Raw genomic sequence first — 14,593 nt, 5'->3', positions numbered from 1 at the left:
AATAATGGTACCCCTTTAACCAACCTTCTTTCCCACGACGCTGTAATCTCCCGGCAGAGTATTTGGTTGGAAAGTTCTGGTCGTCATTAAATCTGAAAAACGGTGAAAACATTTCGTTATCTCCGCCAAACAACTTTTCGTGCAAGCTGTTAAAATTTAAGCAGCAGTCGTGTGTTATTGCAGTGCCGCTTCGTATCCTAGCAACAGGCAGTAAGCCGTAATGCGTTTCTTCCAGTCCAGCAGGGGGCGGTTTACGACAGACTGAGCGTCGATTATCAAAGAGTATTCGCATAGACAAGATAATACTCCGCCATTAGGTAAAATATATTCATTGTGCCTTTTCAATACGCAACAACAAAATTACATATAAGTTTCTTCTTATTGTTTTTTTTCAGCTAATGCGAAAAAGACAAAAACATTGCCCCAGCAGGATCAGATAATTGATACTCGACGTCCCGTTGAATCAGCGCTTTAAGACACGAACACGGAAGTAAGAGGGAAGCTCCCTCTTKTTTCGGTGTCGTCCTTCGTTTGTTTCTGATGAACCTTCAACATCAGTGTCGTGCACACCAGATGTCCCTGGTTTCATTTTCATATGGACGCTACAATGCCGAGTCAAGGGTAGAACCAGTCAAGAGCGACAAGTAAAGGTAAGGGCTGTGTTGTGTCTGTAGTTTACCCTGACTGCTCGTCGGTGCACGCGAGAAGCTACTGAAGTGTGAACTCTTTCTTAGTCTGAGCTTTTCAAAAAGAATAAAATAAAATAAATAAAATAGATTCTGCACATGATAATGTCTGACATTCCATGCAGGACATCTCATCCACCATGGGGAACAGATCATCAAAGGCTATCAGTGGAGAGGAACCAGTTAAAACAACTTTATTTGAAAGGGAGCCCAGTGGGATAACATACAGGATTCCTGCTCTCCTCTACCTGAGGCACTGTCACACCTTCCTCGCCTTTGCTGAGAAAAGGACATCATCTTGTGACCAYGACGCCAAGATTCTGGTTATGAGAAGAGGACTGCTGAAAGATGATGGATCTGTTCAGGTTAGTTATTCTAGCTCTATGTCAACAGATGGCAGAGGCACTAACAGTAGAGTATGATTGCACAACATACTGATTCAACTTTGAATTTACTGTAGTTTTTCTCTAATCCGACATGGTCAAAATTTTGCATAAATGCTCAAATAATACACCTACTAATTTTAATCTAATATAGTTTGCATACTTCTGGGTGTTGGAATTGCGTCATCTTTTTGTGATAATTTTATTAGTCCACTGTTAAATTCCCTCCCTTTTGTTCAGAAAGCATCCATAAAGAGGCTCGCACAATTAAATAAATAACTATATTTTTAATTTTTTTAAATTTTTGTCGGAGAAGTACTTAGCATTACGAGCGCTGCAGGCGTGCGGTTTCACCAGGTGTTCGTTTGCTAGTTGTTGCTGCTGATAGCCCGCAGGAGCCGCGGGGGAGGCGTGCTCTGTGATGCAGAAGCTCGGCTTAGAGACACACCCCAGAGGAGGAGCTGCACCTGAAAGGCGGTCCCAGGCCCAACTGGTCGTTTTTGTTCTCCTTCATGCATGAATGAGCCAAAATCAAAACTCTGGGCATGTTTTTGATGAGAGGATAATGTTACAACATGGTATAAAGCTAAAAAAAAGTAGATTTTACATGTGATTGCCCCTTTAAAGAATAGGTAACAAATTTTGGCCTTTTTTTTATCTATTCAGAAACTCATTTTGTTGTGTTTGATATCACTGTCTTGTTGGAACATCCAGTTGTATCTAAGTTTTATGCTGATTTTAAATATAGCCCTTTTCCTTTTTGATTCTGTCTACTTTGTGCAATACACCTGAACCACATTATAATGCCACCACCACCATGTTTGATAGCCTCACTTTGACTGCTCCAAACATACGAACAGTCAGCACCTCTCATAAAATAATAAGTATTTGTATTATTTATGAGCCTGTATGTATAAATTTTGACCCTGTGTGGATTTATTTTTTTCATAATTGAATGTGTATATTATATATTTGCTCCACCCTGGTGAAAGAATAACTCATTCCATCATGAGTCATTCTGAACATCTAACTGCAACACTGAGCCTTGGCTTTATTACAAACGCCTGTAAGCATTACATTATTTTTTTAATGTTGTCTTTTACCTCCAGTGGTCATCCAGTGAGGAACTTTCAATGGCGTGTCTTCCAAATTACCGCACCATGAACCCCTGCCCGGTGTACGAGAAAAACAGCAAAACCCTGTTTCTTTTTTTCATCTGTATTTTGGGAAACACCACAGAGATAAAGCAGATCGTCACAGGTAAGAACAGGGCCTGTCTTTGCTACGTTAGCAGCAGTGACGACGGGCGAACTTGGAGCAATGTTACGGACCTAACGGAGGGCGTGATTGGGGACGCTGTCCACAAATGGGCCACATTCGCTGTGGGCCCCGGCCACGGCGTTCAGCTGGAGGGGGGCAGGCTGATCGTCCCTGCGTATGCCTATTACATCCCCTACAGGTGCTGCTCCTTCCCCGTTCCCTTTACAGTGTACCCACGCTCATTCACGGTTTACAGTGAGGACTTTGGGAAAACGTGGCGGGTCGGCAAGATGCTCCAAAAGAAGTCTTGCGAATGCGAGATGGCAGAGATCATAGACCACGAGGGCAGGAGCCATCTTTACTGCAACGCTCGTCACAGCGGGGGTCACAGGTGCGAGGCCCTGAGCGAGAACAGCGGGGTCTACTTCGACAAGCCCCACGTGGCCTCTGAGCTCGTGGAACAACCCTCCGGCTGTCAGGGCAGCGTCGTCGGCTTCCCCGCCCCCGAATTCGTCCCCAACGACGACGCGGAAAGCAAGGCGTGCGGCACGTCCCTGTTGTCGCCGGACACGCAAACCTGGCTCCTCTTCACACACCCGACCAACAAGTCCAGTCGAAGGGACATGGGGGTGTACTTGAACCGGTCGCCCCTGCACTCGTCCGGATGGGACAGGCCCAGGATCATCCACAGGGGTCCCAGCGGGTACTCAGACCTGGCCTACAATGTGGACAAAGATCAGTTTTCCTGCCTGATGGAATGCGGGAAAGAAAGTGAAATAGAGCAGATTGCGTTCACCACGTTCTCTCTCAACGATGTCATGCAGACAGGCAGCCGGAAAGACAAGAAGACCCTCTGATTTGTGGTTGCTTTAATATTCAAATTGCCCCTCAAGAATCCAAGCGAATCCCACCCTTAGTCTGCTGTGCAGTCACATCCATCTGTGTTCATTATTGTTCCACGTTCTGGAGATGGTAATGCATGCATGAGTCATGTGTTTTATTGTCTCATCGTTCACAAGAATAAATTAAGTACATATTATGCAAGTGTCTATATTAAAAAAGAAACTATTTTTAGAKGTTAGATGGTTGATTTTAAGCATGCTGTGTTGGATAGTCATTTTATTTTTTACACCAGGCTTTGAGCGTGGCTCGTTTGATTAGCACTTCACAGGCGTTTCCATATCTTATTGAACTGTCAGTCTTTTCTGAGCGGCGAAGCRAATCAGCCTACCTCTTTATTTTCATCGTACAGGCCTTTTAAAGTAGAGTGCAGAGTTCCCTCCTCTTTTTCTTTTTTGGCGTTTTGTGTCCTCTACTCCACGTATGCCTTCGTACACAGGCTGCTGTCGGTGCAAAAGCCTGCACAGGTCGCATCGAGTGCCATAAATCAATCAATAAAACTAGTGAAGAAAGGTACGCTTTCCTTTAAACCTTCAGCTTATAATGCTCAAACTGATCCATATCTTGGAGCTTTGAAAGCAGCTCACGGTTTAAAAACCAGCACTGAGAGTAAAGCACGATGCTGTAAGGTCAATTCTAAAGGGCTTTGTTTGCCAGGTTAAAGATTTTGGATCTGACTCTGGAATTTAAAGGGGGGTGTTGGAGGGAAGCTATAATCAGAGATATGTACTCTCTTGTGAGTTAGAATTCTTGGTGCTGTGATTTAGATCAGCATTTAGTGGTCATTCTGCACATATCATGTCATCACCACGATTAAAACGTTTTCTGGTTTTACCAGTGTTGCACAGACGAAGACTTGTTAATATTTATTATTTTTAAAGTTAAAAGTATGTGGTAGTAAAAAAAGATAAAAGAATACCAGTCAGATTAGTTGTACCATTAGGTGTCTATGACCAAATGTATCTGTTGAGTGTTTAGCAGTGCAAAGTTTCGAGGTCACACCACTCTAATCTACACAACGTTGGGTACTATTGCCTAAATTAAGCATGTCTAAGTGTCCTAGTGTAGAACTCTGTGGATACACAAAGAACAGGGACCTTGACGGAGGTCAAGAAGATCGGAGCCCTGAAACTAACAAGCTGAAACTGTGACAATTTACCCAAGGTCTCGAAATGGATTTTGGAATGGTACTGAATCCACTAGGACACATTTTACTCATTCTTTTGTAAAATTCTGCACGTTTGCTCATCCTGGTGGGTGTCAATAGTTGCACCACAAATTGTCTGMCAATGTGCTGCAACTATTTTTGTAAATTTTCTTTAAAAATGTCATCTTAATGTTAATTATAGTTAAATCCTGAAGCTAAATTCAGATTACAGAGTGGGTTTTTTATAGATGGGGTAAATCACATTATTATAATTATTTTAATTGTTTTGTTGATCAAAAGCTGTTTTACTGTTAATAGGGACAAACTGGACTTTATATTATAATTATAAAAAATGCTTCTTTATGATGAGTTCAAAACTACKTAAAGTTAAAACATCTCATCAATTTTGTTTTCATTTTTTTGCCTGAAAATATTAACGGATATAAGGTGATTAGCTTATTCACTCATTTTTACTCTGCAAGATAGATMATATTTATTTGTTTAAGCAACGGTCCTCTAAGATAATTTATTAATTTTTTATCTATATATTTCTAGCACTTGCATCCAAAATACTTTTTATTTTATTGTTTTCAAATATGTGTGGGACTGTGATGCAGATACAATAAGCTTTCTACACTGGAATGAAAAGATGTCACTAGTTTTTAAAAGCCACTTGGAATTTGCACATACCGTACAGACTTTAAACTCCTATTTGCCTATTTCTAATGAGGAAAAAAAAAATGCCTCAAATGTGGTCCTGTTCTAGCTTAAATGTGTTTCCATTAACTGTTGTGGACAAAATCTGCATGCAACATGTATTTTAGTAAAAAATAAATAAATGAATAAAATAATTCTGTGATCATTTTTTGGCTTGTTTATTTTGCACAGCTGTGGTTTTTTTTTTTTCTTTTACAGATAAGACGTAAAGCTTTAAATGCAGCTGAGAATAGCACCTCTGTTTGGGAGGATTTCATTCCTTCAGCTGCCGGTAGAGGACTGCGGCGTGTTTAGGTTATGTTGAGGACTTCTGCTGGAAAGTGGTCTTGGGGGAGCCAAGTGGGACTGAGCAGATGTGCAGGCATTGGGGACAAATTAGGGACAAGCATTTATTTATTTATTTATTTATTTGTGTGTGAGTTGTTACACTGTCCGTTATTTTTGCAAAGCATGACATTGAAACAAATCTTTATCAGAACAAATAAACTTATCAATAATACATAAGAGTCACAGATGAGCATTTAGATTTTGGTGTAGAAACTGACAGCAGTATTATTTAGAAGCACAGACATTAGCATCTAGCACTTCCATTGAAATGTTTATTTAAGGAGGGACAGTGCATATTACAGAAAATGCCAGAATTAGCCATAGAGGGTAGTTTTCATCTGTAGTCCCTCAAGGTCCTATAGATATAAATACAATGGGTACATAAAAAACAAGTTACTTTCATTAAAAAAATACAAATCCTAAAAATGTGACAAAAAGCATGATTAAAAATAATAGAAAGTCATTTAGCACAACAACAATTCAAGGCAATACATTAAAAATACAAAACGGATAAAATAGTCTGTCTACAGAGATGATTATCCAGGAGCCATGATTTTAAGGCATTTGAGAATAATTTGAAGGATCCACTGGTTCTTATGCTTTCTGGTATTTGTTCTGGTGGTCCTTACCGACAACAACGTGACAAGTGCTTCAAATTGAGAAGGTGCAAGACCWTGCARAATTTTAAAAACCAGACAGATATTTACAAATGTGATCATATTTTCCCAACTCAACAAATGATGATTTGTTAAAATCTTACAATGATGGTATCCTACAGATTTTTTTTTWATCTAAGATCTTTAATGTCTGTTTATAAAGTATCTCCACAGGCTTTAGAGTTGATGAGTTTGCTTGTCCCCAACTTAAACAGTAAGTGGTATGAAAAATGATCATATAGCATTCATAAAAGTTTTTGCAGCCGAATTAGTCAAACTGTATCTTGCCTAAAATTTGCAAGATTAAATTGAAGTATTTTTGTTATCTTTTTGACATGAGGTTTGAATGATAAATTTGAATGATGAAAAATGATATGAGGCACTTCCTGCAGAAACACTGCAATATTTTTAATGAAAAAACTATGTGTAGTTGACTGCAATGTACAGGTTTATAAATAAACAGCTATGAAACATTGAAGATTCAAGTTTTAAGACGTTCCCGCTCAGACTAGCTGGTCAATCCAGTCAGAATTAAACTCTTTATTCAAGCTGAGTTCTTTCAAAGAGATGTGTACAAACTTGTTCACAACCTTTCCAGAACCCCTCTTTGAAAAATCTGAATTATCCTTTTAATAAGCTGTTTTCCAGGTAAAGGACCAAGAAGATGTGGCTCAGTTGATGGAGCTGTTACCTCTCAGTAAGCTGTCAGTAAGAAGGTCGCCCGATYGAATCCCAGCCAGGGATCTTTCTGGGTAAAGTTCCCATCATGTTTTTTCTGGCTACTCCAGTTTCCTCCCACAGACCAAAAACATGACCGTTGGGCCACGGTGAATCTAAATTGTCTCTAGGTGTGAATGGCTGTCTCATTTGTTTCGTGGTCCTGTGATGGACTTACGACCTGTCCAGGGTGTACCCCACCTCTCGCACTGTAACTGCTGGATCTGGACACCAATGACCCTGTAAGGAAAAAGCAGGTACAGAGAATGGATGACCAAGGTGGTACGTGTTCTTGTTGAGATTCATACCGATTCTCCTGAGGTTCTGCTCAGAAAAGCAGTTAAAGCAGAGTGGCTGATGAATGGATGAAAGTTGATCTTGCTGAAATTCATGATCATCAGTCCCTTAGGCCTAGTGTTGTGGTAGCAGTACAAACATTTACCAGCAACCTGGTCCTCATCTGAAATTACAAATCTTTAAAAAAAATGTCCTTATACATGTTTTGGTTTGTCCAAATTGCTTTGACATTCCCTAAAACTACCCAAACCAATGTATTTTTATAAAAAAAATGTTTCTTTCAGTCAAGGGAGCATTTAAGATTCTTTACAACCCTTTTTTTTTTTTACACAAATGAAGGAAATTTTCCAGTACCCATAGCTCTACAGACTTGGATCATTCGTCTCCACATCACTCCGCTGTAAGAAAACAGCTGAGTTTATCTGTGACMTCAGGTTCACTACAGCAGCCACAGCCTGCCTCTGTATTTTAKTACCTAGTCTGATCACAAATGTAATCCCTTAACTGATAGAATAAGGCAAAGTGTGAAGTATGCTTTATTAGATGTGGGGCTTGTAGATCTCCAATGTGCTTATCAGTTGCTTCCTCATTCAGTTTTTTTTTTTTAATTTATCACCTTGTCCAACTCCATTCCTCATGCAAAGGATGAATCATGTAGCAAAACCTGTTTTGCTTCGATGTTGCTGGGCGGTGAGGCAGTCGACACTTTTCAGCACATATGCTTCATCTGCCACTCCGATGGCACTTGGGAGTCCAGGAACCGAGAGGCTGCGGCGAGTGTTGGCGTCACAGCTGTTTCTTCTGTTCCCGCTAAGCGTGTGTGGCTTCCCAGCGGGCCCTGCTGCTGTTTGTGCAGCACAGGCAGTGCTAGACGCACGGCTGGGGGAGCATTGCCTTCCTTCGCTGGTTTACAGATGAAAAAGCCTTTGCAATTTAAGAGCAGAGTCTTTTCAGGAATGTAACTTAACTACAGAGCTACAAAATGTTCACGTGAAAATCGTTTTAAAGCTACATATGAGGGAAAAATGTAACTGTTCACAACGCACCACTGTGTCTATATTAATTGTTTAAAAATGCGTTTCTCAACAAAAAAATTGTAATTTACATTTTGACTATATATTCTGTTCAGCTGATGCTACGGTTATTAACAGGCTTTTTCTCAGCAATGAAAACATATATGTTATATGGGAGCTCAACCATAGTTGAAAATCTGATTTTTATGTGACATTCGAAACTGTGGCATGAACAATTTGGAACAATGTGATGATCAAACTTTTATAAGTTCCAAAATACACTCATTCACATGTCTCCAAGCTTAGTCGTATATGTAATACATAACTATTGTAAGATAAGTACAGTATACTGTATACCAAACAAAAGGAGTGGCTAATAGCTATAGGAGAGCTAAACCTCATTCTACATGAGAGAACAAGAGAGAGAAAGGAAAGATGGTGTGAGATGTGGTGAATATCTACACATTTGGAGTGTCAAGGGAGGGCTCGGATCTGCATGTAGTGGCTCTATTGTAACGTGCAATCAGACGTTCAAGCCTAGCCCGGAGAGACCAAACATATCGGAAATAGATTATCGCTAAGACGAGCGTTGAGCCGCAACTCAAAATTACCAAGGTTAGACTTAGGGTATCCAAGGCAGACCATGAGTATGTGATCGACTGAATAGGAACTCCAGCATGGGTGTTCAGWGTTTTGAGGACTCGGTCTACGGGTTCGACCTCTATGGTTTTGGGTCCTTCAAATTGGATTTGTTCAATGGTTWGGGAGTCTAGTTCCAAACTAAGATTTTTAAAGAGATTGGGAAATTCCAAACTGGCTTCAAATTGGTCAGGTTGGAGGTGATAAAGAGCAACGTCGTCAATGTGAACTACTGTACCTGGAGGAACATCAACCTACACAGTTTTTGCAGGCAGGTTGATCACCCTAGAGGTATCRTGTCGGTCATAGACAACAGTAGCGGTTCTTTTGGGCGTGTTCACTAACCATCGCGAACCAATTATCTCAGCTTGAGAGGTGACAACTTGGTGATGCGGATTTACGGTTGTTGAGCACTTTGAGCCTTTCTGTAAGGGTGTTAACCCACAAATACCAGCAGCTGTGTCCCACAAAAAGGGTTTACTGGGGCACAGATAGTGGATCTCGTGAGTGTGGAAATTAGTTAGTAACAACAGTCCATATAATGTATATAAGAAACAGTTGAAAGTCCAGTGGTACACAGAGTCAGTTATTTCAGAAACAAAGAGAAAATGAATCTTTAAACCCCCAACGAGTAATGGGTGAAGGGGTCTATATTTTAGATTTTGTCAGTAAGATGGCTGCCATCTTGAAAGCCACCACCAAACTGGATCAAAGTCAAACATTTTTCCAAGAGAAGAGGGTCATGTAGCATATCAAAGATGTCAAATAGATTGCTGCAGTCAGATTTGCTATACCGTTTTTGGTTCAAAAGTTCTTAACGTAGAAATTTGCGACAACAACTGGAAACGTTGCCTGTGATGCACAGCTGACAATGCACTGTCCCTGGTGTTGAACACAGACAGCGCACAACAAATGTTTTGAACTTTCTGTGTTGACAATGCTCATCTGATTGCAACAATCCATCTGAGACAATTCTAGTCTTATTTTATATATACTACATGACCTTTTTTCATTGCAAAAGCTGGATTTAAATCCACTATGACAGCTTTCAAGATGGCAACCATGTTATGGACGTAGCCTAAAAGATACGCCCCCTCCCCCACAACTGCGATTGAGAGGTTTCAAGTTCACATGAGTAAACTGTTCATCTGTGAAGACACTACTAATTCTGATCAATAGAATAGTTGTTTGTAGGATGTAATGGCAGAGCAATGTTTTTGTCAGGAAAGGCCTTGCTTATTTCAGAAAGACAATGCCACTGTCAATCCCATATCTATTTTTCAAAATCACTGAGCTTTTTTTTTCAACAAGGTTGCATAACTCATTTAAATACGCCATTTTCCACCTTTATTTCTTAATGCCTTCTCAGTTAGTCACTAGACATGGRCTTTTGTTGCATTTACAGAGTGAACATGGAAAATAAAGGTATTATTTTTCTCAAAAATGTCACCATGAGAAATGTTAAAAAAGAAAACTAAACTAGAACCAGAGAAATTGTCTTGCTTAGAGTGAGAAACGGTTCAAATCTGAATGAACAAAATAGGAATTAAATATCAAGAGTTAATAGAAACATGTCGAACATACAGCAGAAGTTGAGACAAAGTCATGGTAATATCATATTTGTCTATTTCTTCCTGTTGCTCCGATGCTTTTCATGTGAAATCCCACAAAGCAGTTCTRCAGAAACGACACTAATATTTGAGCCTCAGTGAGTGGGGAAAAAAAAGAACAAATAAATTTTGATTAGCTTCAGAGGAATGCACTCTGCTCTAAATGTTATCTGYTTAGTTCAGTTAGCTCAAGTTAAATTATTTGCCAGGCTGTTTTAGTATTTTTATCAGTGACCTTTAAGTCTCTAAAAAAGACCAACATTATTTTATTCATAAAAACACGAGTCAAGAATTCAAAATATTTTGGTTCAAAGTAAAACCAATCAAAGGAGGTTGCATAAACCTACATCGTTACATATTTGACTAATGAATAATGTTAGCTAGCATCTTTTCTTGGAGTAGATTGTTTTTTCGCAACTTTTAAATGAATATCTCTGTACATGTGCATAAATAAACAGTTTATTTCAAATATTAACATGGACGGTTACCTAAACAATGAGATCCAATTCGACAGCTGTGACTTGATTTTCCCATCTTTTATGTTCCAGTTACAAAATACAAAATCCTGTCTGATTWTTTAGATTTAAGTATGGGTACATGAAACTCCAGTTGACAATCTTTTGCACAAAATCAAAATGTAAATATTTGCTGGACTGCACCATWACTTTTAGCGAATCACTCTGTGCTTTGTCTTTTTAGTTCAGTTTTTAGCAKCTGACAAGATACATTCAGTATGAGTCATCTCGTCCCTTACTGTTGGTTTGTTTCTGTTTTTTTTTTTGGTAGTTTTTTTTTGTTGCAAGACAGTAAAATATAAGTTAGGCAGGCAAAGTTACATTTTTCAAGGTTTGTTTGAAGTATCTGTACACTTGAAGTTGCTCTCAGTTCAACTGTGCATCATCACAGAGTCATGAAGCTGAGCGATGCTTCGGAAAACTTTCTCAATCCGTAAAATGATCTGTTATTGTCTCTGACTGATGGAACAGGAAAGCCTGTACATATTGACATTGTTTCAGGTGGAACATCTCCATGAGCTGAAAAACAAAACATTTTGCCATTTTCCTGAACAATAAGTGAAGTAAGCAAATTTCCACATTACAAAGRAATGAAGTCAGTCAAATAAAGGAAAATACAGGAAGAAAATGCAGCACAGTGAAAGAAAAAAATTTAAGAAAAGTCCTAATCTTTGAACAGCCCTTAGTTCTGACCAAGCTAACTGCTSAAGTGTCGCCAAGACCAAAGTCAATCGATGCCATCCTAAACTAACTCCTGTCTCAACATTTTTATAGTAGTTCATGCTCACATTGTCTTATAAACTTTTACGCTGCTTTCAGTTTCACATTACACGSTTATTCTAGCAGAAATCTAAYATTCCCGCCGGAAGTGCTACAGCTAGCTACTGCTAATGCTATTTGCTCCAACAAATAATCATTAAATTTAATGTAAATAACTATTTCAAGTTGACAGCAGTGCAAATGTTAATATAATGCCATTCACATGAACTGCTTTAAAATTTTTGAGTTTGGAGTTGGTTTGAAATAGCATTTTAGTATTAATTCTACTCAGCTTTAAWCTTGGTCAAAACCAAACTATTGCTGTGTTCCATTCACCTCAGAAGTCAGAAGCTGTTTTAGGAAAGAAGGCCGACCCAAMAAAAGGAGCCCCGCATACTCTATCCAAAGCTGCAAAATCATCTCATTAATGTAGAGTGGCAACAAGTGTGTTATTTTATTCATAGATCAGCTTTGCCCGTCTCTTCCTGACACAAGGGCCGGGCTGGATTTTTTCTCAAAGGCGAATGCGCCGAGTATTGTGTGATTGGTTAGAAGTTTGTGGGCRTGCTTGTTTATGCRGAGAMGAGCTCAGACAAAAACGAAGAAGTCGGCTGTTATGTGTCCAAACAACATGGATAGTTTKGAGGAGCAGTTGTCCGAGGCAGTCAGAAAGTACAGCTCCTACAGACATTTATAGAGGTAGTCAAAAGGCCAAGAACTTGTTGATGGAATAACAGATATTGTTCATAGAGGAAAACATCTGGTGAAAACTGGGGTGCTCTACCCATGACAGATTTGTGGCCTAATGGGGAATTTCAGATTGGAGATTCCAGTGGGGGTGGGGGTGGGGGGGACTCTAAGCTGTGACTTGTACCGCAGCGTTAGAGGTATCCCAGGAGCTCTGCACCATTTGTCTCATGGGCTATGAAAGGTGTGTTTGAAAACACTCGTCAAGAAAGCCCGTGACCATGCATCGGCTGCTCAGCTTCGGATAGAGTGTGCTGGACACTTTAAACTTTAAACAGAAAACCAGCAGTATTTATTAATGGTTGCACGCTATGATTTGTCTAATTACCATTAGCATTCAACTCAAAAACAATGGTTTTGTCTGCAYTTAAACAAAATTCTAACATATTTATTCAGAGTGGATAACCAGTACATGTGTGACTAGTTTACTGAGCTACAAAGTGAAAGAAGGTAAGCAGAAATGATAATTACTGCAGCTATTACAACTTTTCAAATGCATATCAACCATACTGTATTTTAAGATCATGACTCGTCAGGAGTTTCCAACTTTTCAAGTTGAAATTTTGTCTTTTTTAATGTTCCTGTTAATTTTTGTCTTGGAGCTTGGAAAATCTTGCTCTGGGGTAATCAGTCCATCTTTGATATGTAAGATAATTGTTCATAACCTTTCCACATGCCCCACTTCAAAAGCTGTRAACTATTGCTTTAAGGGAAGAAATAATCATACTCAAATATTAGCAGGAAAAACTATTTTTTTTAGGTTTAACAAAAGAAAAAGACATTTGTTAACCCATACCCTAAGTGATGTCATATGACATTTGATAAACACTTATTTTTTTCTCTATTATTTCAAATCTAGTTTCCTCACAGTGTGTCCAAATCCAGTGACTTTTCCACTCCCTTCAACTGTCTCAAACCCCTGCTCAAGATAGTCTTCACACAAATGGCATCATTGACTCATGTTGTCAATACTGTCTTAGACAGCTTAAGACATTGCAAAGATTCAGTTTCAGATTGACACAGCCTTGTCTGCAGACTGCTGAGAGACCTTAAAGCAAGAGCCCAGCTGTACAGCTGCTGAACCGACCGTTTAGAAAAAAAAACATAAAAAAACCCCGAAACAAAACAATGGCTTACAAGGGCATTGCAAATCTACATAAGCCATAAAAGCCATGCCACATTTACACCCGGTTAGGGCTTATTCGCTCTTAAAGGGACATGCGCACAGTTTACAAAAAAGAGGAGGCAAAAAGACTGCAGGGTTGGGAAAGTCACTTTCAAGATTGCACCTGCTCGTTAGCTTCTTTTTGTAGCACAAAAATTATGCACTATTTAAAGTATTTATTTTTAATAAATATATGCWTTTCAGATCATTTACTTCTATTCGTTTATTCGTGTAAAACACAATACTTTTTTTCTTTTAACTAGAAGGAATGTTGTTTCTTTTAGAAACACTTGGATCACTGTAATGACTCCACAAGCGCTCCATTGTTCCCAACCCTGTAAAGCAGTGAGCGCAGTGGACCACATGCACATTATGAGAAACGTTAGGCCAGACACGCGGGCACTAACCTTTGGCTCTCTGTTTGCTGGGTACTAAACACCGTACAGAATGACAGGCAGCTGCAAAGGAAGGAGACTCACATGTCCAGAAAAAGCACCGTTTACCCAGTAAAGTTATGGTTTTACCAAAGAGGTGGTGGTGAGGGGGTTTCTTTTCCGCTTGTGTTTAATCAGTCAGAGTCCAATTTGTTCTGACAGCAGCTGATCGTTTTCAAACCTCTCTGTGTTTCTGTCACTCTGGTCAACTTAGATAGTCTGTGAACAACAGACAGTGAGCAGATGATTTTTTTCCACACTTGAGAGATATGGTCCTCTTTCTTTTCTTTTTTTTGAATATGTGGTAGAATTTACTGCGCAAAATGGGTATGCGCATATACTGGAAGCGTAATGTTGCAGAGAACATGCAAGTTGAGTATACAGCAGAGCAAAAAGCGATGTTTCCCCCAAAGTTGTTGATTTTTTTCTTCTTCTGCTTTGCGAAGGATGTTTGATCACTTCAGTTTGCATCTTCAAGCGCGGGACTCTTTCTTTGCATGTGGCTTGTTTCCCAGCAGGGCATCAATCTCTGTGATGGTCTGAGGGGTCATTTGGGACAAAATCTGAAACAAATGAAGACAAAAATAGAATTAGAGTTTGTTATTTTGAGCACATGCCGTT

The 14,593-nt window shown here is 39.4% G+C and overlaps 3 protein-coding genes across 4 annotated transcripts in view; 1 reads left to right on the top strand and 2 right to left on the bottom strand.

The window, feature by feature from the left end:
* The window catches only part of xrra1 (X-ray radiation resistance associated 1), a 7,294-nt gene extending 7,174 nt beyond the window's left edge, over positions 1-120 (bottom strand). The window contains exon 1 of the mRNA XM_014020644.1: positions 25-120. Within this exon, the coding sequence (XP_013876098.1) occupies positions 25-112 (88 nt within the window). The 5' untranslated portion in view covers positions 113-120. The remainder of the gene's footprint in view (positions 1-24) is intronic.
* Positions 121-460: 340 nt separating this feature from the next.
* On the top strand, positions 461-5,240 carry LOC106526145 (sialidase-3). The gene is made up of 3 exons (XM_014020645.1): positions 461-650; positions 812-1,051; positions 2,179-5,240. The coding sequence occupies exons 2-3, from the start codon at positions 827-829 to the stop codon at positions 3,184-3,186; spliced, it is 1,233 nt and encodes a 410-aa protein (XP_013876099.1). The 5' UTR covers positions 461-650; positions 812-826; the 3' UTR covers positions 3,187-5,240.
* A 4,832-nt stretch (positions 5,241-10,072) lies between these two features.
* Positions 10,073-14,593, bottom strand: part of LOC106526143 (voltage-gated potassium channel subunit beta-3) — a 34,494-nt gene continuing 29,973 nt past the window's right edge. For both annotated transcript variants that reach the window (XM_014020642.1, XM_014020643.1), the window contains exon 14: positions 10,073-14,535. In XM_014020642.1, coding sequence (XP_013876096.1) covers positions 14,446-14,535 — 90 coding nt within the window. In that variant the 3' untranslated portion in view covers positions 10,073-14,445. The remainder of the gene's footprint in view (positions 14,536-14,593) is intronic.

Source organism: Austrofundulus limnaeus, unplaced genomic scaffold (genome assembly GCF_001266775.1).
Source record: "Austrofundulus limnaeus strain Quisiro unplaced genomic scaffold, Austrofundulus_limnaeus-1.0 Scaffold261, whole genome shotgun sequence".
Lineage (NCBI taxonomy): Eukaryota > Metazoa > Chordata > Actinopteri > Cyprinodontiformes > Rivulidae > Austrofundulus > Austrofundulus limnaeus.
This window is presented reverse-complemented; position numbering and strand designations above follow the sequence as displayed.